General features: G+C 43.5%; 1 protein-coding gene across 9 annotated transcripts in view; it reads right to left on the reverse strand.

Annotated features, from left to right (window-relative positions):
* Positions 1-25631, reverse strand: part of RNF38 (ring finger protein 38) — a 139926-nt gene that overhangs the window by 58590 nt on the left and 55705 nt on the right. For 8 of the 9 annotated variants that reach the window (XM_070054354.2, XM_051856452.3, XM_089300847.1 and 5 more), the window contains exon 2: positions 22725-22795. In XM_070054354.2, coding sequence (XP_069910455.1) covers positions 22725-22795 — 71 coding nt within the window. Of the gene's footprint in view, positions 1-7448; positions 7570-22724; positions 22796-25631 lie in introns of those variants that run through there. The other variant, XM_089300873.1, reaches the window with a different exon arrangement.

Consider the following 25631-nt stretch of genomic DNA (forward strand, 5'->3'; position numbering starts at 1 on the left):
AGCTTAACTGGCTGTGCCATACCACCAGCTCCAGTTTATTTCTTTTATTTATGGAAGAGGCACGGCTGCAGAGAGAGGAGGAAACAGATCTTCCATCTTCAGTTTCACTCCCTAAATTAGCATTAGTAGGAAGGCACATCAGAAGTGGAGTAGACAGGACTCAAACCAGCACTCTGATATGGGATGCCAGCATGGCAAGCGGTGGCTTAACCTCCTTGCACCACAACACTGGCCTCTCCTGAGTTTTCTGAAATACTCTTGTATACTGCTAAATTAACTCCTAAAAGACTGTACAAATGTGTCCTCCAACCAACAGTATATGAAAATAGTTCTAAAGTGACTCTGGAGTGGGAAACAGCAGTGCTTGGGGAAACTCCCTGTGAAAGGCTGACACTACGGACAGCAGGAAGCCAAGCTCTGGTGAGAGAGAAACCTGGGCCAGGATACATTGAGAGCAACTATATTTCGTATCAAGCTTGTAAGCCTCTTTATTATAGTGCTCTTTCCATTAAATCTCAGTGCCTTTACTATGATCTTATTAAATGCAATTGCTTAGGACCTGGGCCCAAACTTGAGCCAAACGGACCTACGAATTAGGTGGGAAAGGAAAATATAACATGAAAAGCCAGCGAAATAGGGACTTAAAATGGGTTATACATACATATGTACTTCAAGAAAAAATGATTGCTGTATGCAAATAATTAAGAAACAAAACACAGATAATTAGCTCCTTCACTTTGGAGAGGACAATGAAAATGCATTGTGGGGCCAGTGTTGTAGCATAGCAAGTAAAGCCACCTCCGTAGACTCTAGCATCACAACATGGGCACTAGTTCATGTCCTGGCTGCTCCACTTCCGATCCAGCTCCCTGCTAATGTGCTTGGGAGGGCAGAGAAAGACGGCCCAGATCCTTGGGCACCTGCACTCATTTGGGAGACCCCAAGGAAGTTTCTGGTGCCTGGCTTCAGCATGCCCACCCCTGGCTGTTGCAACCATTTAAGGAGTAAATCACAGGGCCAGCCCCGTGATGCAGTAGGTTAATCCTCTGTCTGGCCAGCATCCCAAATGGGCACCAGTTCTAGTCCCGGTTGCTCCTCTTTCAATCTGGCTCTCTGCTGTAGCCTGGGAAAGCAGTGGAGGATGGCCCAAGTCCTAGAGCCCCTGCACCGGCATGGGAGACTGGAAAGAAGCACCTGACTCCTGGATTTGGATTGGCACAGCTCCGGCCATTGCGGCCATTTGGGAAGTGAACCAACTGAAGGAAGACCTTTCTGTCTGTCTCTCCTTTTCACTGTCTGTAACTCTGCCTCTCTGTCGCTCCCCCTCTTCGTGGAGGAACGACACCAAACCTTGCCTAGGCTTCATATCCGAGTCACGGCACCATTATGTCGCTCCCCCTCTTCGTGGAGGAACGACACAGGACCCTGCGCTGTTCTTTTGTCTGCTCGGCCCTCCCCGGGTTTGCTGCTGGTTCTTCCCGGGTTGGCTACTGTCCCTTCCACCTCCGTGGAAGGGCGGTTCCCCCTGGCCACTTTCCCCACTTCCGCGGGGGAGCGGCACACCGCCGGCCAGCTCTCTCGGGGGCTGCACAGGTGTTCCCCTTAGATGTTCCTCTTAGATGTTCCTGGTGCATGCCATCTCTCTCCTCCTTTATAGTCCTCCTCTGCCAATCCTAACTCGGCTGCCCACACGCCGAGTACGCTGCTCTCCTCCAATCAGGAGCAGGTCCTACAGTTTATTGGCTGAACTGGAGGCAGCTGTGTAGAAGCTGTTTCCTCCTCTCCCAGCGCCATATTGTGGGAGAGCAGATGCATAGAATAAGTCCTAATTCCAGTAACTCAGTCCAGTCCGGGTTGCTCCCCACACCTCTCAAATAAATAATTTTAAAAAAGGAGTAAATCAGCAGATGGAAGATTCCCCCCACCCTGTAACTCTGCCTTTCAAATAAAAACATCTTTAAAAAAAAAGAAAAGAAAATACAGTTTCAGAAAAGGAAAACAAAATGAAAAGTCTTAATTCAAGAAACACTGCCAACATTTTCTTAGTCCACATGAAAGCTGGTTAATTCCACTATGTTTGTTTGTTTTTTTGACAGGCAGAGTTAGACAGTGAGAAAGAGAGAGAAAGGTCTTCCCTCAGTTGGTTCACCCCCCAAATGGCTGCTACGGCCAGCGCGCTGCGCTGATCCAAAGCCAGGAGCCAGGTGCTTCCTCCTGGTCTCCCATGCGGGTGCAGGGCCCAAGCACTTGGGCCGTCCTCCACTGCCTTCCCAGGCCACAGCAGAGAGCTGAACTGGAAGAGCAACTGCGACAGAATCCGGTGCCCCGACCGGGACTAGAACCCAGGGTGCCGGCGCCGCAGGCAGAGGATTAGCCTAGTGAGCCGCGGCACCGGCCTCCACTATGTTTGAGGAACAGATTTCGGTGGATCTTATGTATCTCTGGATAGCCAACAACTTGCTTAAATTCATGAAATATAAACTGCTCACTAAAACTGCCATTGTCCTCACACTTGCTTCTACTGATGGATACACTTTTAGGGCCCTGCCTAACCTGAGTGGTCTTGCACATACACTGGTAATACAAAACACAGCTCCAAACCCTGCAAGCCTCCTGCCTATGCTGCTTTCTGCAGGCCTTTCCAGATTTCATCTAATGAAAAAGAAATCTGTTATCCAGTAGAATTCTAATCCATACCACAGAACAGAAACTACAACCTTTAAAAATCCTTCATAGTCTGTCTGTAGGATGAATATAAAATTGACATTCCCCTGGGAAGCTTATTTATCTCACTCCTGCACGCCTGTTCCTGTTACAACAGTCTTGTAAAATGAACTCAGGAAGCAATGACATTTTAAAAGCCAAGAAAAGGAGTGAGCATTTTGCCACAATGATTAGAATGAAATAATGACCCTTGGGGACATTGGTATCCCATACTGGAATGCCTGCTTTAAGTCCTGGTTCTGCTTCCACTCTGATTCCAGCTTCTTGCTAACGTGCCTCCTGGAAGCATCATGGTGGCTCAAGTGGTTGAGTCCCTGACACTCACATAGGAGACTTGGATTAGGTTCTCGGCTCCTAGCATGGGCCTGGCCCAACCCTGGCTGCTTCAAGCATTCGTGGAGTGAACCAGTGGATGGGGATATTAATTATGTGCATACAGCAAATACTTAATTTGCTGTATATTTCTATAGAAAATATTTAATATGCATACAGCAATCATTTTTCCTTCAAGTAATATGTACGTATAACCCATTTTAAGTTCCTATTTAGCTGGCTTTTCACATTATATTTTCTTTTCCCACCAAATTCTGATGTTCATTTGGCTCAAGTTTGGGCCCAGGTCCTAAGCAATTACATTTAATAAGATTGCCTGTCCCTCTCTATTTCTCTGTCTCTTAAATAAATAATAAAAAACAACAGAAGAATATAAAATAATAATCCCAAAATATCTACCATTACATGGTATTTATAATCACTTCAAATATTTCACAATAAAACCATATAAAACCACATTGGACCACATATTCCAAATAAACTCCAAGTAGATCAGAAAAGATAACATAAAATTAATGTTTTAAGAAAATACAGGGGCTGGCGCTGTGGTGCTGCAGGTTAAAGCCGTGGCCTAAATCGCCGGCATCCCATAGGGCCACCAGTTCTAATCCTGGCTGCTCCTCTTCCAATCCAGCTCTCTGCTATGGCCTAGGAAGACAGTGAAGGATGGCCCAAGTCCTTGGGTCCCTGCACCCATGTGGGAGACCTGGAAGAAGCTCCTAGCTCCTGATCGGCACAGCTTCGGCCGTCTCGGCTGTCATGGCCATCTGACCAGCGGAAAGGAGGCCTCTCTGTCTCTACCTCTCTCTGTAACTCTTTCAAATAAATAAAACTTAAAAAAAAAAAAAATACAGGCAAATATCCAAAAGGAGACAGATGTCCTAAACAGAAAAGGAAATAAGATTTCAAAAGAATGTACCAATAGAATCGTCCGTCAAATAGTGGGGAAAAAAAAAAAAAAACACACAGGAATATCCCCAAAGGAAAAAATATACACACAAAAATTTTTAAAAACCCAGCAATACAAATAACTACTGGACAAATGAATATAGGAAAAGCTATAAAACTTCAATGGTTATCAAATAATTACATATTTCAATCAATTAGATGCTATTTCTCAGCAATCATATTCACAAAGCAAATGACATGATGGATAATATTAAGTGTCAAAAGTGCTACAAGCATTCTTGTGTGGCATAGGCAGAAGAACTTATACATTAAGTGTAAAAAATATAAAGACAAAAGGACTAAAATATATCCATATCCTCAGACTCATTAATTCTGCTATAATACAGACTAAAGAAGTAACTGACCCAAACCTTATTACAAAGCTACAATAATCAAGTGTGGTACAGGCACAAAGGATTACTGACTGTTGAGACAAAATAAAGCTCAGAAATAAACCCTTGACTATACGATCAAATGATTTTCCACATATTGCAAATACATTCAGTTGGGAAAAGGACAGACTTTTTAACAGATGAGAAACTGGATACCCACATGCAAACAGGATGGAATACAATCCTTAATTAACACTCTATATGAAAATTAGCTCAAAATGGGTTAGACCTAAACAAAAGAGCCAAAATTACAGAACCTTTATGAAAAAAGTAGGAGGAAAACTTTCTAATACTGGATTGGGCAATAATACCAAAAGCACAGACAGAGAAAGAAAAAAACTGAATTACATCAGGGCTGGCCCTGTAACGCAGTAGGTTAATACTCTGCCTGCAAGGCAGCATCCCATATGGGTGCCGGTTCTAGTTTCTGCTGCTCCTCTTTCACTGCGGCTCTCTGCTAAAGCTTGGGAAAGCAGTAGAAGATGGCCCAAGTCCTTGGGACCATGCACCCATGGGGGGCACCCAGAAGAAGCTCCTCGCCCCTGCCTTCCGATTGACTCAGCTCCGGCCTTTGCAGCCATGCAGCCATTTGAGGAGTGAACCAGCGGATGGAAGATTTTTTGTCTCTCTTACTGTCTACCTCTGAAATAAATACATGAAATCTTTTTTTAAAAAAATTTGTTTAAATGCTGGAACTGGAAATGTGCCAGGGGATTTCAACTCAATCTTACCAAGGAGGCAGGTACCAATGCCAGCACACTTGGTAAAGTGACAAATATAAATACACAACTGATCAAAAAGATAGGGTAAGTGTCGAAGAGATTACACAAATAAGACCAGTGTAAGCAAATAATGAAAGATAGAATCAAAAGGGTTGAGAATGATCCCGCGGGGGAAGCAGGTCACACAGCAGACTCATAGAATGGCAAATGCCCAAAACAGCACTCCTGCCTCAGAATCAACTCTTGGGACATTCGGATTTGACTAAAAGGTCCATGAGAGTCTCGCAGGCATGGAAAGCCGTGACACGGTGGCAAAAAAACAATCTAAATGAAGGAGCCTGGTGAACAGCACCCCAGCAGAAGGATCAGGCCATCAAGGAGAGAGGCGCCTTTCTCTGAAGGGAGGAAGGAACCTCCACTGTGATATGGCCTTGACTAAACAAATTCAGAGTTGGTGAACTCAAGGGGCTTCCATAGCCTAGATAGCTCATAGCAAGAGTCTCGGGTGATTGCTGACGTCATAAATAAGAGTGCCAATTGTTACAGGGAGTGCAGTGGAGGATGGCCCAGGTGCTTGGGCCCTGCACCCATGGGAGACCAGGAAAAGCACCTGGCTCCTGGCTCCTGCCATCGGATCAGCGCGGTGCGCCGGCCACAGCGCGCCGGCCTGGTGGCCATTGGAGGGTGAACCAACGGCAAAGGAAGACCTTTCTCTCTCTCTGTCTCTCTCTCTCACTGTCCACTCTGCCTGTCAAAAAAAAAAAAAAAAGAGTGCCAATTGTTAAATCAACAACGGGAGTCACTGGGTTCATGCTCCCCACGCAGGATCTCTGTCCTTAATATGTTTATCTATGAAACTCAAAAACAACACTACTAGTCGAACAATACCCTATACCCTGGTCGGCTGTGTGAGTGCAACCTGTTGAAATCCCTGCTTAGTATATACTAAATTGATCTTCGGTATATGAAGGTAATTGAAAATGAAACGTGATGAAGGGCGGGATGGGAGAGGAAGTGGGTGAGGGGAGGGCCACGGGAGGGAGGGAGGTCGGGGGGAAGCCACAACAATACAAAAGATGCGTTTTATATTCTACTTAAAACTATTGGTTGAACTCTGTAATTAATACACAATTACTCTTAGGTGTTTAATCAATGCTATAACTAGTACTCAAATAGTATTTTACACTTTGTGTTTCTGTGTGGGAGCAAAATGTGGAAATCTTTACTTAACATACGCTAAATTGATCTTCTGTATATAAAGATAATTGAAAATTAATTGTGATGTGAAGGGGAAGGGGAGAGGGAGTGGGAGAGGGGAGCGTTGTGGATGGGAGGGAAGACACAGCGGGGGAGGAGGCTATTGTGGTCCATAAGCTGTACTTTGGAAATTTATGCTCATTAAATAAATAAAAATAAATAAATAAAATAAAAAAATAAATTGAATTACATAAAAATTAAATAACTTCTGTACAGCAAATGACACAACCAACAGGGTGAAAAAGCAATCTATGTCTCTTAGGCCGGCACTGCATTTGGCTGCTACACTTCCAATTAAGCTCCTTGCTAATGTGCTTGAGAGAGCAACGAAAGATGGTCCAAGTGCTTCGGCCCCTGCACTCACATGAGAGACCCAAATGAAGCTCCTGACTCCTGGCCTCGGATCAGCGCAGTGGATGCAAGTGCTCACTCACTTTCTCACTCTGCCTTTCAAATAAATAAATCTCAAAAAAAAAAAAAAAAAAAAAAGGCAATCTATGGAATGAGTGAAAATATATGCAAAACATGTGAAGTGCAAATCACAACCACAATGACATACCACCTCACATCCATTTTTTTTTCTTTCCTTTTTTATTTTGACAGGCAGAGTGGACAGTGAGAGAGACAGACAGAGAGAAAGGTCTTCCTTCCGCTGGTTCACCCTCCAATGGCTGCTGCAGCCAGCACACTGCACTGATCCAAAGCCAGGAGCCAGGTGCTTCCTCCTGGTCTCCCATGGGTGCAGTGCCCAAGCACTTGGGCCATCCTCCACTGCACTCCCGGGCCATAGCAGAGAGCTGGCCTGGAAGAGGGGCAACTGGGACAGAATCCAGCACCCCAACCGGGAGTAGAACCCGGGGTGCCAGCGCCACAGACAGAGGATTAGCCTATTGAGCCATGGCGCCAGCCTCACATCCATTTTTAGCTACTATCACAAAAACAGAAAATGACAAATGTTGATAAGGATGTAGAGAAATTGGAATCCTTGTGCACTGTTGGTGGGAATATAAAATGGTACTGTCACTACGCAAGGCAAAATGAAAGTTCCTCAAAAAATGAAAAATACAATTACCATCTGATCCAGCAATTCCACTTCTGGGAATGTACCCAAAAGCAGGGTCTTGAAGAGATATTTGTACATCCATGTCCTTAGCAGTATTCACAATAGTCAAAAGGTGGAAACAACCCAAGTGTCCATCTATGAATGAATGGATAAATAAAATATGGTATATCAAACAATGGAATATTAAATTCTAACATATGCTACCACATGGGTGAACCTTAAAGACATCATGCTAACTGAAATAAGCTAGTCAGAAAAGACAAACAGTGTATGATACAAATATGATACAAGTAGTTGTATGAGGTACTGACAGTAGCCAAATTTATAGAGATAGAAATCAGAATGGTGGTTGTCAGCAGCTGGAGGGAGAGAAGAATGTTAAGTTATTATTTAACGAAATAAACTTTCAGTTTTCCAATATGAAAAGTTCTATGGAGACTGCACACTGTACTTAACACTGCCAAAGAACACACTTCAAATGCTTGAGATGGTAAATTTTATGTATATTTTATCCCAATTTTTTAGACAGATTTCATTACAGCAGCAAAAGAGATCTTTGGAAAATATAAATCAGATCATGCCACTCATCTGTGTAAAACTCTCCAATTGAGAGGAAAGCATCTGGCTTAGCAGTTAGATCCAAGCTAAGGTGCTCGTGTCCCCTGTCAGTGTCCCGGCTCCATATATAGCTTCCTACCAGTGCAGACACTGGGAGGCACAGTGACAGTTCAAGTAGTCAGGTCCTTTCCACCCGTGTAGGAAACTTGGCTTGCGTTCCTCCCTCCCTTTCCTCCTCTCTCTTCTTTTCCCTCCCTTCCCCCTTCCTCTCTCTCTTGCATAAAAAGAAAAAAAAAAAAAAAAAAAAAAAAAAAAAACCCTCCAGTGGTTCCCACAGAAGCAAAATAAAATCTGAACTTTTTCCCTAGCTCACCAAGATTACTTGGTTTGCACATTCAGTTTATACCCTATTCCTTCCACAAAATGTAAAGTACCCAAAGAACAAAGACCTCAGGCCAGCATTGTGGCACAGCAGGCTAAGCCTCCGCCTGTGGCGCTGACATCCCATATGGCAACGGTTCATGTCCTGTCCGTTCCTCTTCCAATCCAGCTCTATGCTTACAGCCTGGGAAAGCAGCGAGAGATGACCCAAATGCTTGGCTCCCTGAACCTGCGCAGGAGACCCAGAGGAAGCTCATGGCTCCTAGTTCTGGATCACCTTAGCTCTAACCATTGCAGCCATTATTTATTTTTTACTTTTTTTTTTTTTTAAGATTTATTTATTTATTTGAAAGTCAGAGTTACACAGAGAGAGAGGAGAGAGAGGTCTTCCATTCACTGGTTCACGCCCCAATTGGCCGCAACGGCCAGAGCTGTGCCAATCTGAAGTCAGGAACCAGGAGCTTCTTCCGGGTCTCCCACGTGGATGCAGGGGTCCAAGGACTTGGGCCATCTTCTACTGCTTTCCCAGGCCATAGTAGAGAGCTGGGTCAGAAGTGGAGCAGCCAGGACTCCAAACCATGCCCATATGGGATGCTAGCACTGTAGGTGGTGGCTTTACCCGCTACACCACAGCGCCAGCCCTCATTGCAGCCATTTGGGGAGTGAACCAGTGGATGGAAGACCTTTCTCTCTGTCTCTCCCTTGCTCTGTCTGTAACTCTACCTCTCAAATTAAAAACAACAACAACAACAAAGACTTTGTGTCAAGTTTATTTCCTCCCTCTATCCTGGTGACTCAACAGTGCTTCACACATATAAATATTTTCTTTTTACGATTTATTTATTTATTTGAGAGGCACAGCAAGAGCATACACGTGCCCAAGACAGAGGGAGAGGGGAAGTGGAGGAGGAAAAGAGATAACTTCTCTCCACTGCTCCATTTCCCAAATGCTTACAATAGTCTCAGCTGGGGCCGGCACCGTGGCTCATTTGGCTAATCCTCCGCCTGCAGCGCCAGCACCCCGGGTTCTAGTCCCGGTTGGGATGCCAGTTCTGTCCTGGTTGCTCCTCTTCCAGTCCAGCTTTCTCCTGTGGCCCGGGAAGGCAGTGGAGGATGGCCCAAGTGCTCGGGCCCTGCACCCGCATGGGAGACCAGGAGGAAGCACCTGGCTCCTGGCTTCGGATCAGCGCAGCGCACTGGCCGTAATGGCCATTTTGGGGGGATGAACCAACAGAAAGGAAGACCATTCTCTGTCTAAATCTGCCTGTCAAAAAAAAAAAAAAAAAAAAAAAAAAAAAAGCCTAAGCTGGGCCAGGCCAAAACCAGAAGCCCAGAACTGCATCAGTGTCCCACATGGGTGGCAGAGACTCAGCCACTTGAGTCATAATCTGCTGCCTCCCAGAATCATATTAGCAGGAAGCTGGATTGGAAGCAGAGGTAGGACTCAAATTGGTACTCTGATATGACAGACATGGGCATCCCAAGCAGCAGCTTCACCCCTGTGCCACAACACTTGTTCCCTTGATAAATATTCAATGAAGGAATAATTGCATGTTTTTTAAAAATGACCTAAAGGGGACCGGCGCTATGGCACAGCAGGTTAAAGCCCTGGCCTGAAGTGCCGGCCTCCCATATGGGCGCCAGTTCTAGTCCCAACTGCTCCTCTTCCAATCCAGCTCTCTGCTGTAGCCTGGGAAAGCAGTAGAAGATGGCCCAAGTCTTTGGTCCTTGCACCCATGTGGGAGACACGGAAGAAGCTCCTGACTCCTGGATTCAGATCAACACAGCTCCAACCGTTGCAGCCATCTGGGGAGTGAACCAGAGGATAGAAGACCTCTCTGTCTCTACCTCTTTCTGTAATTCTTTCAAATAAATAAATCTTTAAAATATGATGGAACATTAATGTAATCATTTAACTGACATTTCATGCTTATTCAGTATATAGATGGGAGTTTCCAAGATGGTCATAACAATTTCTCACACCCTACATTTTCTTTTAACATTAGGCTGACACCCTTCCCCAGTGGCCCAATTATTGTTCCTCCTGAATTTTGGCAGGCCTATCACCATGTTGGAAGTGATACTTTATAGGGTTGGCATTGTGGCACAGGGAATTAAGGCATTGCCTGCAACACCAGCATCCCACATGGGCATGTCTGAGATCCAGCTGCTCCAATTCTGATCCAGCTCCCTGCTAATGCACCTAGGAAAGCAGTGAAAGACAACCTAAGTGCTTTGGGCCCCTGGCTTCGTTCTGGCACAGCCCCGACTCTTGAAGCCATTCTAGGGAGTGAACCAGCAGACGTAAGATCTCTATCTGTAACTGCCTTTTCAAATAAATTTTAAAAATCTCTAAAAAAAATCATGATGTGATACTTTGTGACTTCTGAAGTTAAGCCATGAAAAGTGATCACACAACACATGCCTGGCACTCTCGGGACACCTACTCTTGGAACCAATCTGCGATGCTGTGAGGAAGCCCAGGCTGCATATAGGTACTTAATCTGGAGAGCCTGAGCCAGCATCAACCATCAGACCCATATGGGAACACGAAAGCCTTCTGCAACTACCGAACAAATTCCAACAAGAGCCTCCTAGCACCCTAGGAGGCAGCGGGTGATGACTCAAATGGTTGGGTCCCTGCCAGGCATGTGGGAGACCTGAACTGAGTTCCTGGCTCCTAGGCATTTGCAGAGTGAATCACCAGATGAGGGATCTATCCCCAACCTTGTCACTCAAATAAACAAAATCAATGAATAAAAATTTTTAAATGCTAAATTAAGAAGAGTTATTTAGGAGCCAGTGCAGTGGCGCAATGGGTTAATGCCCTGGCCTGAAGCACTGGCATCCCATATGGGTACAGATTCAAGACCCGGCTGCTCCACTTCCGATCCAGCTCTCTGCTATGGCCTGGGAGAGCAGTGGGGGATGGCCTGAATCCTTGGGCCACTGCACCCATGTGGGAGACCTGGAAGAAGCTCCTGGCTCCTGGCTTCAGATCAGCGCAGCTCCAGCCATTGCAATTGGCCGTTACCAATTGGGGAGTGAACCATCGGAGAGAAGACCTTTTCTATCTTTGTAACTCTTTCAAATAAATCTTCAAAAAAAAAAAAAGAAGAAGAAGAGTTACCTATTGAATCCTGAAGAGGTTTCTTATTCCTATGCATCTATTATTCTGTTACAGTAGATACATGAATTTTATATCTCTAGGGTGATTTTTGGGGGTTTTTTTTGGTACAAAGAGCAGAATAACAAAAGAAGTCTAACACATTTTTCATATAATTATGAAATTAAATCCATATTTGAAGACCACATATAAAAATCAGATCATCTACCAAAGAGTCAGGAATGGCCAGACCACATATAAAAATCAGATCATCTACCAAAGAGTCAGGAATGGCCAATAAGCACATGAAAAGATGCTAATGGCTAACTGCAATTAGAAAAATGCAATAAAACAATGAGATGCCACTTCATACTCAATAACTAGCTATAATCTAAAATGCAACCTAAACGTGTGGGCAAGTATGTGGAGGAATTGAAACATAAATGGGAATATACAATGATAAAGCCACTTTCGAAAACAGTGTCAGTTCCTCAAAATTTCAACAAAAATATATCATGTGACCAAATAAACAAAAACTTACATGTAAACATTCACAACAGCATTATTTGTAATATACAACCCAGAAGTCCATCATTTAGTGAACAGATAAACAAGATGTGTTATATCCATATAATTGAATATTACTGACCCATGAAACAAAATAAAGTACTGATTCATGCCACAACATGAACCTTGAAATGACTGTGCTACACAAGAGAAGCCAGACACCAAAAGCTACAAACTGTATGGTTTTACTTACGTGAAATGTATGAAACAAACCCATCTATATTAGAAAGATCAGTGGTTGACAGCAACTATGGGGAAGGAATAATCAAAAGTGACTGCAACCGGGTATAGATTTTGGCAGGGGAGGGAATGATAAAAATGTTCTAAAATTACATGGTGGAGATACTAGCACAATTTTTTAACATACTAAAACCCATGAAATATACTTTAAATGAATGAATCTTCAATGGTATGTGAATTATATCTAAGTAAAACTATTAAAAGACTTAAAGCATGTTTTCTGATGTTATAAGAAATTTGAAATTAGCTTGCTAAGTATTCTATTCAAATTCTCTGCTTCAATTTTTTTTTCCTGATGTGACCACCAATGAGTCAGGCCCTTGTGCAATCCCCTCCCAGTGAATGTAGGTGAAATCCGTGACTTGCTTCTAACCAGAATAATGTGACAAAGATAATATGCTATGACTCTTTCCAATTGGGTTCATTATATAAGACTCCATCTCAGCAGATCGGAGAACTTCTATTGGTCTAGAAGAAGCACAGCCGTGAGGTGAACTGCCTACGGAAAGGATCATACATATGGCAGGAACCACGGGCAGCCTGTAACATGTGTGGTTCACTGGAAGCCAGTAAGAAGCTGAGGTGCTTGGTCTTACAGACATATTCTGTCATCAACTTGAATGAGCTCAGAGGAAGCAGATCCTTCCCTAGACCACACTGCAGATAGGCTAATCCTCCGCCTTGTGGCACCAGCACACCGGGTTCTAGTCCCGGTCGAGGTGCCAGATTCTGTCCTGGTTGCCCCTCTTCCAGGCCAGCTCTCTGCTGTGGCCAGGGAAGGCAGTGGAGGATGGCCCAAGTCCTTGGGCCCTGCACCCCATGGGAGACCAGGATAAGTACCTGGCTCCTGCCTTTGGATCAGCGCGGTGCGCCGGCTGCAGCGCGCTGGCTGTGGCGGCCATTGGAGGGTGAACCAACGGCAAAGGAAGACCTTTCTCTCTGTCTCTCTCTCTCACTGTCCACTCTGCCTGTAAAAAAAAAAAAAAAAAAAAAAAAAAAAGACCCAGCTGAAACCTGACTATAGCCTTGTGAGAGAGACCATGAGCAGAGGACCCAACTCAGCCATGTCCGCATTCCTGATCCATGGAAACTGTGAGACAATAAATGTGTTGCAAACAGCTACATTTGTGAAAATTTGTTACACAGCAATACAAAACTATTACACCTATAGTCAACACTTAACTTCTTAAATGGTATTCCTACTTTCACAACAGCTACCTAACTCTACAATAGTGACTTTGTGTAAATCTTGTACTTCTAACGACTTTCCAAATAAACTTTGGGGCATGATGCTACTGACTGTTCTCTATTCACTGTGCAATATGCCTTTTGACTATTCTGTCCAGATTAATTAACTTATGCTTTGAATTCTATTAACAATGCCACTCCTGACTGCTTCTGTTTGGGAGTACTTTTTTTTTTTTTTTTTTTTTTTTTTTTTTTTTTTTAAGATTTATTTTATTTATTTGAAAGACAGGGTTACAGAGAGAGGAAGAGACAGAGAGACAGGTCTTCCATCCACTGGTTCACTCCCCAGATAGCCACAATGGCCGGAGCTGCGCCAATCTGAAGCCAGGAGCTTCTTCTAGATCTCCCACACGGGTGCTGGGGCCCAAGGACTTGCGCCATTTTCTACTGCTTTCCCAGGCCATAGCAGAGAGCTGGATCAGAAGAGGAGCAGCCGGGACTAAAACTGGCACCATATGGGAGGCCGGCGCTTCAGGCCAGGGCTTTACCGCCCTGTGCCATAGTGCCAGCCCCAGGAGTACTTTTTGGTACTATCTTATCTTTTATTTTCACTTCTCTGTGTCACTTTAAATATGACTCATATATAGTTTATAGCTAAAAATTCTGTTTTAACTCAGCTTACTATTTGAAAGGCAAATCTGACATACTCACATCTACTAGGACTAATTAAGTTTGCCCCATTACTTTGTTTATCCTTACTCATTTTCTAAAGGTTTCTAAAACCTTAACTGAATTTTTCAGTAAAATATTAAGTTTTCTGTTCCTCCTCCTTTTTCCTATTTTGATTTAAAACTATAGTTGTGTTCTACTAGCAGTGAACTTTATTTTTTAAAAAAAGATTTATTTAAATATTTGAAAGTAAGAGTTACACAGAGAGAGAAAGGAGAGGAGAGGCAGAGCGAGAGAGTGAGAGATCTTCCATCTGATGGTTCACCCCCAAATGGCCGCAACGGCCGGAGCTGCGCAGATCCAAAAAACCTGGGATGCCGGCACTTCAGGCCAGGGCATTAACCCACTATGCCACAGCACCAGCCCCTGAACTTTATTTTTTAATTATTCAAGGTATTTCTCTAAAAATATCAAGAATGAAACAATGGGGCCCATGCTGCAGCATAGCAGGTAAAGCTACTGCCTGCAGTACTGGCATCCTATATGGGCGCCAATTTGAGTCCCAGCTGCTCCACTTCCCATCCGGCTCTCTGCTATGGCCTGGGAAAGCAACAGAAGATGGCCCAAATCCTTGGGCCCCTGCACTTGTGGAAGACCAGAAAGAAGCTACTGGCTCCTGGCTTCAGATCAGCGCGGCTCTGGCTGTTGCGGCCAACTGGGGAGTAAACCAGCAGATGGAAGGACCCCCCCCCCAGCCCGTGTAACTCTTTCAAATAAATAAATAAATCTTTAAAAAAGAAAGAATAAAACAATCCTATGGATGAGCCCTTTTTAAATGGATAAACTGTTCCACTTCTAAAAATCTAGTTTTTAAGCTGGAGGCTCTCTCTCTACTAAGGTACAATCAAGGGACCTCAAATGTTCCTAAAGAATTGCTTGTAACAATTTTCTGTGTGTTTAACTTTTTGTTGTTCCCTTGTTCTATTGCCAGTACTCTTTTGGGCATTAAATGTCTCAGAGTCTGATTATACAATCAGAAGTTTATTATTTCCAGGATAGGTGTTGTGGCACATCTATGGTGGGTAAGCCACGGCTTGGGATGACTGCCAAGTCCTACCTCTGCTTCTGATCCAGCTTCCTGCTAATGCACACTCTGAGAGACAGTAGTGATGGTTCAAGTACTTGGGTCCCTGCCACCCAAGTGGGAGACCCAGATGGAGTTCCTGTCTCCTGGCTTTGGCCTGGAGCAGTACGGACTACTGGGGGCTTATGGGGAGTAAACCAGCAGATGGAAAATCTTTCTCGATTTCCCTCTCTGTCACTCTGCCTTTCAAATAAATAAATAAACTTAAAAATAAGGATATTACTGTCTTAATTTAGAAGCAGAGTGGTAGACCTGGAATGAACTTTATATACTACTTAATCCAAGAATAACAAACAGGCTTTCTCATATATCAACCCAATCAACTTCCTTAAAAGACCTGAGGCTGCCAGTTAGCAGGAAAGAACCTAGTAATCAATTAGTGATATCTGCCAGAGGGGTTAAGAGAAAGAGAAGTCCCTGGACTACACATCTATTATCGTTGTTCTGGCCCAACAGTCACCATTAACCTCCTCTGCCTCCAAAAAGACCTCTGGCAGCTCCTTCCACATGGTCTCAAAATATTACATTCATCACACCTGACTGCACGGACCTCATTTCCCAGCAGGTAGACAAGTAACAGGTATTTCCTTTTTTTCAGGATTTATTTATTTGAAAGGCAGAGTTAAAGAAAGAGGGAGAGACAAAGAGACACAAACAGAGAGAGAGAGAGAGAGAGAGAAAGAATCTCGTCAGCTGGTTCATTCCCCAAATGGGTGCAACAGCAAGGGCTGGGCCAGGCCAGGCCAAAGCCAGGAGCCTGGAACTCTATTGGTCTCCCACGTGAGTACAGAGGCCCAAGGACTTGAGCCATCTTCCACTGCTTTCCCACACTCATTAGCAGGCAGTTAGATTGGAAATGAAGCAGCCAGGAATAAAATCAGTGTCCATATGGAATGCTGGCATTGCAGGCAGTGACTTAACCCACTGGACCACAACAACGGCCCCAGTCAACAGCTTTCAAAATCAAGAGTGATATAGCCTAAAAGGTAAAAATTCAAACATACCCCCCCACCATGCACTCAAAATACATTAAAAATGAAAAACTGATGATACCAGGTTAGCTAAAATGGGATATATGAATCTAAGATCTATTAACTGAGTCATTAGTTCATTTTTAATAAAGTTCTTGATTTTTGCATTCTAATATAAAATGTAAGCACTGATAATAGTCGTATTTATTGGGCCGGCGCCGCGGCTCACTAGGCTAATCCTCCGCCTAGCGGCGCCGGCACACCGGGTTCTAGACCCGGTCGGGGAGCCGGATTCTGTCCCAGTTGCCCCTCTTCCAGGCCAGCCCTCTGCTGTGGCCAGGGAGTGCAGTGGAAGATGGCCCAGGTGCTTGGGCCCTGCACCCCATGGGAGACCAGGAAAAGCACCTGGCTCCTGGCTCCTGCCATCGGATCAGCGCGGTGCGCCGGCTGCAGCGCGCCGGCCGCGGCGGCCATTGGAGGATGAACCAACGGCAAAAGGAAGACCTTTCTCTCTGTCTGTCTCTCTCTCTCACTGTCCACTCTGCCTGTCAAAAAAAAAAAAAAAAAAAAATAGTCGTATTTATTAAATACCACCCATGAGCCAGGCCCACTACTCATGCAACTTTATATAAACCTAAGAGCAGACAATGGCTTCTGACTGCAGGAGTTCAAATCTGAGCATAACTGCAAGTATGTGACCTCAGGCAAATTATTTAATTAAGCTATCAAATTTTCTTACTCATTTTTTAAGATTTTTTTATTTATTTTGAAGGTCAAAGTTAGAGAGAGGGAGAGACAGAGATCTTCCATTCATTGGTTCACTCTCCAGATGGCTGCAACAGCCAGGGCTGAGCCAAGCTGAAGCCAGGAGCTTTATCCAGGTATCCCACGTGGGTACAGGGGCCCAAGCACTCAAGCTATCCTCCACTGCCTTTGTTTTTTTTTTAACAGATTTTATTTATTTATTTGACAGGTAGAGTTATAGACAGAGAGACAGAGAGAAAGGTTTTCCTTCCGTTGGTTCACTCTCCAAATGGCTGCAACGGCCAGAGCTGTGCTGATCCGAAGCCAGGAGCCAGGTGCTTCTTCCTGGTCTCCCATGTGGGTGCAGGGGCCCAAGCACTTTGGGCCATGCTCCACTTCCCTCCCAGGCCACAGCAGAGAGCTGGACTGGAAGAGGAGCAACCGGGACTAAAACCAGTGCCCATATGGGATGCAGGCGCCGCAGGCAGAGGATTGACCTAGTGTGCCATGGCACCAGCCCCTATCCTCCACTGCTTTCCCAGAAGCATTAGCAGGAAGCTGGTTGGGAACTGGAGCAGGTGGGACCCAACTGGTGCCCATATAGGATGCCTACATTACAGGCAGCAGCTTAACCTGCTGGTTCCTTCCTCCTCTTTTCAAATGTAAACAGTTATAGTATCACTTCATAATTGAGTGGATTGAGGATTTAATACAAAATGCTTAGAAAAGTGAGTAGAACACAGAGAACAACTCAATAAAACAGGATAGGAAATGGCTATTCTTCCTGTTTTACAGATGAAGAAAATGAGGTGTAGAATAGCTGCGTCAAGTCATAAAATTTAGTTTAAGTGGTAAAACTGGGATTAGAACTTGGGTCTCTACCTCCAATCACACACACTGTGCTGCTAGCTGAGGACCCTGCAAGATAGTGAAGCATCTGACTGAGATATCTTCCCTCCTGTGTTTCAGCATGCTCTCACATCTACAGAACTTCAGGATTTAGAGTCAAATGGGTTTTCTGAGTATATGTGTCTTGTACGTAACTCATTCATAAAACACTGCTTGCAAAGATGGAAAATACTTCATACAAACAAGATGACTAAAAAAATCTTAATATTAAAATTCCAATTATTTCTAGGGAGAGAAATTAAAGGGAGTATTGCATTTCTTTGTACGATCATTATGTAAACTTTTAAAAAGGATAAGGACTGAAGAAAGTAGACAGTCTCTTTTCTGAAGCAGAAAAAAAATTAGTAAATTTGTCTCTGGTCCTGAAGTCAGTCCGTCCTCATGGGATCACCTGCACACAAACTGGATTGATGCCTTCTTCCATGGCGAACAGGAACAAGCCCAGCATAAGGAAGTTTTGTTCAGACAAGACTTCCACCCTAAATCGCAGCTCATACACGTGCAATTTAGGGAGAATGCTCCCATTCTCCAAATGGTCAACCTTCCTGGCACTTCACTACGCCCCTCGAAAAGTATACATTTGGAGCAACAAATTGTACACCTCCCCCAAGGGAATCATATCTTTTTATCAAATTGCTCAACATTTTATCTCATTGTTAGGTTAGACCCAGTCTGCTTTGTCAGGCTTGTTCTCACTATGACAATGTAACTTTTCAATCCCAAACTCACATTACTGAGTTAGGTTAATTTCAGTACCTAGGAGAAACAATGCTATCAACCACATTTTTTTGTACTATAGAGTGTTTCTACATGATCCTCACATTTGAACTGTGTAATACAGCAATGCACAATCTAGGGTTTCTTATTAAGAAGCACAGAATTCTGAGCATGAAGTAGGGCAGGGTGCCATAGAAGAGGAGCCTGGAGGAATAGAGTCATGAACTGGAGTGGAAGCCAAAAGGACAAGGGCAAGAAAAAACCACCAGGCAAAGACTGCCTGTTGCCTGAGTCAGCTTCACTGTGACTCTATAGGGACCTCTCTGCTTGCAAACATGTTTCTCTGAGCACGTCATAGCTGACTGGGTGAAACTAAAGCAGGAATGGTGGAGTGGGCATTCGGCCTAGCAGTTAAAAATACTGCATCTCGTATCAGACTGCCCAGGTTCAATATCTGGCTGTGACTCCTGAATCCAGCTCCTGTACACCCTGAGAGGCAGCAGTGATGGCTTAAGCAGCTGGGGCCCTGCCTCCCACCTGGGAGAACTAAATTTCCAGCTTTGGCCTGGTCCAGCACAGGACTTTGTGGGCATCTGAGTAGTGAATCAGCAGATGGGAGATCTCTGTCTCTCCAGTTCTATCTGTCCCTCTCTCAAACGCAAAAAAAAAAAAAAAAAAAAAAAAAAAAAAAAAGGAGTATCATTTTCATTTTCTTGAGTTAGTGGAATACAGACTCAAGGAGGTAGGCAATCTAGATCTGACTTCCAGTTCTACTACTTACTGTGTGCTCTCAGGCAAATTATAAAACCTATGTCTCAGATTCCTCATCAACAAAATCGGAATGAAACCATACATATTTCAAAGGGGTGAAGTGACTACCCTGTTCTGGAAGGTAACCTTCTCCTAACATCCTACACAGTACTTTCCTGCTGCATTACTCTTCATAACACAAGTGACAACTTCACAACAGCTTTAAATTATTTATTGCCTCACTCTCCCTACTCGCAGCAAGCTTGCTGCAGAAGAATGAAGATGTCCATTTGTTCAGAGCACTCAACACCTAGAACAGCACTGGTATATGCTGGGTACTCAAATAAATAAGTGTTCCCTAACCGAAAATAGTGGAGAATGGTCCTGTGAACAAATACAAAAGTATTGCTGAAGAGCTTGTGTTAACTGCTGTCTGCAGCATAAATTAACCATTTGAGAGTCTACAACTAACAGGATTTAGTAGTTAACCTCAGAGCTGGAGACAACTCCTCCAGCCAAAGTGTATTAACAGACAGAAACTGAAGCTCAAGAAAGGTCAAGAAATAAGGGATGTGGAGGCTTACATTGTGACACAGTAGCTAAGCTGCCGCCTTCAATGCCAGCATCCCATATCGGATTATCGATTCAAGTCCCAGCGTGAATTGCTCCATTTCCAATCCAGCTCCCTGCTAATGAGCCAAGGAAAGTGGGGGAGGATAACCCTAGGATGTGGGCCTCTACCACTCATGTGAGAGACCAGGATGGAGTTCCCACTTCCTGGCTTCAGCCTGGACCACCCTCAGCCTTTGTGACCACTTGGAGAGCAAACCAGCAAATGGAAGATCAATCAATCAACCTCTCTTTGCCTTTCTAATTAATAATTTTTTTATAAATTGTTTTTAAAAGAAAGAAAGGATCTGCCAACACCTCCATGACTATGAAGTAAAGGTCCAACAGACTGGCTCACCACCTCTTCCTTGCCTGACAGTTCCACCCTAGTCATACATGATTAAATATTTAAAAACTATTAAGGAAAACCATCTTTTGTTCCCCAATCTGAGAAACAACACATGCCTGAAAGATAAGTGAGGATAACAAACAAATCATCAACTGTTCTTTGACAACGTGCTTGGAACAGCTAAGCAGACATCTTACAGGACTTGCACTGGGGATGGAAGATCTGCTCTATCTCCAGTACTGTACAGTGACCATTTAGAAAATTTTTCCCACTCTGGTCACAGCTTCCAAGTTGTTTTTTTTGTTTGTTTGTTTGTTTGTTTTTTTAGGCTGGATTAGATGTGTTCTACAATCCATTAAACCTTAGGCAGTGGGGGAACTGCCCGCAGTTTCATTTTTGTTTTTGCAAAAGCAGTATTCATTTGTTAGACAAGGAAATAAGTCAGAAGTTGCTGCAAGCACAAAAACATAGAAACGGGATTTCTAATCATGCTACCCACCACTCTGGTCCCCAGAACGCTGCTTGACCATCTTCAACTGCAATCTGAACCACCCACTCTTGAGTGCTCCTCTCTCACTTACTGAGCTCTACTTTTAATTTTCTCCATTGCTCTTACTGTAGCATCCTATATAATTATGTTTATTTATATTGTCTGCTTCCTCCAGTTAGACAGCACATTCTTGTTTTGTACCCTGATATATTCCCTGAATACCTAAACACATAGCTACCAATCAATATTATTTGCTGACTGCAACAGTTGAATACATTATAAATACATAGTCAAGAGATCCTAATCTATTCTCTCCATTTCCCTCTCGGAAACAATTGTGGGTAGGCAGGAAAGAAAGTACAATTTATGAGTTTGTTGATCTACTGAAGTTTAATTTTACTTAAACTTTTCTTCTCCCTTCCCTCATGTATTTCTGGAAAAATCTCATCTCTCATAAGCAAAAAAGCAGTCACAGAAAGATTGAAAAATTAGGAAGAAAATCATTGAAAGGGAAATGGGAAGTACCTGGCAGGGGTGGACAGAACTCTTATCTCCACTCACGACCTCTAGAGACAGCACAGAGGACAGCTCGGCTCTGACACCATCAATGAACAGAGAAGCATATTATACACAGTGGAGCAAAGACAATTTAACCCAATTTTCACATTATCACAATCATGGAGCACAATCAATTGTAATATTACTGACCTCAGGTGATTTTTTTTCCTTCTTCCTCCATTATATTTTCAAATGCTGATTCCTAAAATCTGTAGCACACTAAAGTTTGTGGATTCAACTATACATTCTAGAAGTTTCTTTCAGCTGAAAGACGTCAAAAGCAAAACCCATTCCTCTGGATGACTGTAATCATAAGAGAGCCTCTGGAGTGCTAAGAGCATACCACTTTTTCTGTGAACGTGAAATCAGTCTGGGCAAAGCTTACAAATACAGACTCAACAGACAGAACAGAAAAAGCATTTGGAAAATCCCAGTGATCAATCAACTTCTTAATCTAGCTCCAACAGGATGAGGGAGGACAATCTTGATCCAAAAAAGAAAAAATAATCACTTTTTATGGGCTGCCTTGGAAACTACCAAGCTAATGGGACATTTCTGCATACAAGACACAAGATATGGAAGAAAGCCACTAGAAACTGATGGTGGTGGAGAAGGCTAAATGTAAGCCCATCTAGATCAGCAATCAGATCAAACACCAGCCCACAGAAATATCTACAAGAGCTGGGCCATCAGGGTTGCTGATGAATATTGGAAAGCCTCCAAAGATTGCGTTCCTTTAAAGATGAAAAAAGCAGAAACAAAACACCAAAAACAACAATGAAAACCACCAATAATTTGCACATGATTAAAAAACAAAACAAAACAAAAAACCAGGCCCAACTTGAACTTAAGCATGATTCAGGCAGGTTCCCTTCCAAACCCTCAACATTTAATTTGGAATGGGAAAAAAAGCTAAAAGATTTTTTAACGACAAAGTGTGAGAAAACATAATTTAATATAATTTATCAACTCCAAAATGAACCAGATTGCAACATCCAAGGTATTTTCAAGTGGAAACAAACCTAAGTTGCGAGGATAGCTAACAGTTCTGGGGCACATGTTCATATATTAAGAAAATCCATCCAATCTGTGCAGGAGCAGCAGCACAGGAACAGAGAAATGAAGAGTTGATTGTGAGTCTAGCCCACCTGCTGCTGAGGTATTATCCTCAGGTATTCTGGAGTAGTCGATAATACAACACACACCAGCAAGGATCCCTACAACTCAACTCTGACCTCCAACTCTCCCAGCCCTAAATCCAGAGTTAGGCAAGTGAATCCAGCAACATAGGGAACCATGCATTTACACCATAGCAGACATCAACTCAGACCTCACCTTGTCACTGTCATCATGACAAATGTGGTCGTGATGGATAGACTGGCACTGAAAAGAAGCACCAACGCTACCTAAAAGAAAAAGGGAGGAAAAGTTAAGATACAGTCATTTTTTACATTTAAAATGTAAAATTTTAATTCAAAGAGTTTTTATATCCATCATCCCACCTAATCCTCCACAATACTTGTAGCCAGGGTAGAGATTATTATTCATGTATTTTAACACAGAAAAACAAAACAGAGAGGCTGACTCACACAAAGTAGGAGTCAGTGAAGTGGCAGGTTTGAAACTATAATCCTGTTACTCAAATCACACTTCCTACTATACTGAGTGGTCTGGTTTCAAAGTAAGGCCACCTAAGCACACATGCAGACTTCAGTAAGACAAACTCCTGTTTATGAAGAAAATGATTATACATTTTTACAGCCCACACATACTTGAATAAAAATGGCACTATATATTCTCAGTGTATAAAAACACAAACAGGGGCCACCTGTGATGCTGGTATCACATATGGCTGCCAGTTTCAAGTCTCAGTTGCTCCACTTCCAATCCAACTCCATGCTAATGGCCTAGGAAAAACAGAGGAGGATGGCTCAAGCACATGGGCTCCTGCTACCTACATGGAGACTTGATGGAAGATTCTGGTTGCTGGCTTGGAGGCTTGGCTCAGCCCTGGCCAGTGTGGCCACCTGGGGAGTGAACCAGCAGATAGATCTCTCTCTCCCTTCTCTTGCTGTAACTCTGCATTTCAAATGAATAAATAAATCTTCACACACACACACAAATTGGGGCTGGCACTGTGGTGCAAAGAGCTACAGCCTGTGATGCCACCATCCCAAACCAGAGAAAAGCTGCTCCACTTTCAGTCCGACTCCCTGCTACTGTGCCTGGGAAGGCAGTGGAAGATGGCCCTGTACTTGGGCCCTTGTCAACCTGGCACTATGGCTCAGCCTAGCCCAGTCCCTTCCACTGCAGCCACATGGGAGTGAATCAATTAATGGAAGACCTCTGTATCTCTCCCTCTCTTTATGCCTTTCAAATAAATAAAAATCCTTTTAAAACATACAATCTAGGGGTTGGCATTGTAACAGAGAGGATTAAGCAGCTGACTGCACCACCAGAAAACCATATGGGCGCCAGTCCCAGCTGCTCCACTTCCATCCCAGCTCCCTGCTAATGTGACTGGGAAAGCAACAGAAGATGGTCCAATTCCCTGAGCCCCTACACCCACATGGGAGACCTGGATGAAGCTCCTGGCTTTGGCCTGGCCCAGCCCTGGCTGTCGCAGCCATCTGGGGAGTGAACCAACAGATGGAAGATTGCTCTCTTTCTCTAATTCTGCTTTCCAAATAAAATAAATCTTTAAAAAAAAAAAAAAAAAGCACAATCTATGATTATGTAAGATTTTAAATCTCATTATTTTAAAGGTACACATAATTCATACACTCAACTATTTCTTAATTTGAAGAACTTATTCCCAAAAACTCCTTTATGATAATAATGATATTCCCAACTAACAGGGAAACAAACTACTACTCAGTAAATTATCAAAACTGAGTATCCATTTTGAAAAAAGGTTTTGGTTCCTATCTTGTATCATACACAAAATGATGACTCAAAGACCTATGTATATAAAAAATGAAACAATTCAAGAGTGTGGCACAGCAGGTTACAGCCCCAGCCTATAGCATGAGAATCCCATATGGGCACATGTTCAAGTCCCAGCTGCTCCACTTCTGATCCAGCGCCCTGTTAATGGGCCTGGGAAAGCAGCAGAGGATCGCCCAAGCCTTTGGACCCCTGCACCCACGTGGGAGACGTGGAAGAAGCTCCTAGCTCCTGGCTTTGGATTGGCTCAGCTCCAGCCATTGCAGCCATTTGGGGAGTGAACCAGCAGATGGAAAACCTCCCTCCCTCCCTCCGTCTCCCTCTGTAACTCTATTAAAATAAAATAAATCACTTTAAAAAATGAACCAATTCTAGAGGAAAACAGGATTTTTTTTCTAAATAATCATGGAAAAAGAAAAATTTGAATGAAGCAACACAAATGACTGTGGCCCAATAGTTGTTAACAAAACCCCTTCTCCTTATGAGAATTTGACTTTCACTTAACACCTGTTAACCTGATTAAGGGAGCTGCCAAGGATGTTAGCAACAATGTTTATAATAGAAATTACTCTATTAGTGAAACATCTCTGGACTGGATTAGAATAAATATCTAGTAGGAAGCCATATTTCTGAGGTTCTCTGTTGAGTGAGGCATGTAATTAGGCATGACCCTGCAGAGGATCCTGGAAACCATGCTTAAGGAGTTCTTGCAAGAGTTTTCTTCTGTGGGAACTGGGCAGCTCTGCACCCACGCACTGTGGAAGTCACCCCTGAACCCAAGCTTTCAGAAGAGCACTTTGGTGAGTACCAACACTACATGGACTCTTTCTTACTGACAAGCTGTAGTTTCTGCCCCGTATCTTTTGTCGGTAGAGGGGTATCAAGTGAGACCAACAAGTGTGGTTTTATCCGTCTGAATACATGAATGTTTAGTTGAATTGAAGAAGACATTCTGGGGCTGGCAGAAGGTTAAGCATGCAGTGCTAGCATCCCATATGGGCACCGGTTTGTGTCCCAGCTGTTCCACTTCTGATCCAGCTCCCTGATAATGCACCTGGGAAAGCAGCAGAAGTCTAAGTACTTGATATCCCACATGGGAGATCCAGGAGAAGCTCCTGGCTCCTGGTTTTGGCCTGGCCCAGCTCCAGCTGATATGGCCATTTGGGGAGTGAACCAGTGGATGGAAGATCTGTCTCTTCCTCTCCTTCTCTCCCCTGCCTTCGCTCTGCTTTTCAAATAGTTTACTTAAAAAATAAGTAGAAATATATTCAAAGAACTCTTAAAGCTCAACTAGAA

Source organism: Oryctolagus cuniculus, chromosome 1 (assembly GCF_051225735.1).
Source record: "Oryctolagus cuniculus isolate XC-2025 breed Fujian yellow rabbit chromosome 1, ASM5122573v1, whole genome shotgun sequence".
Lineage (NCBI taxonomy): Eukaryota > Metazoa > Chordata > Mammalia > Lagomorpha > Leporidae > Oryctolagus > Oryctolagus cuniculus.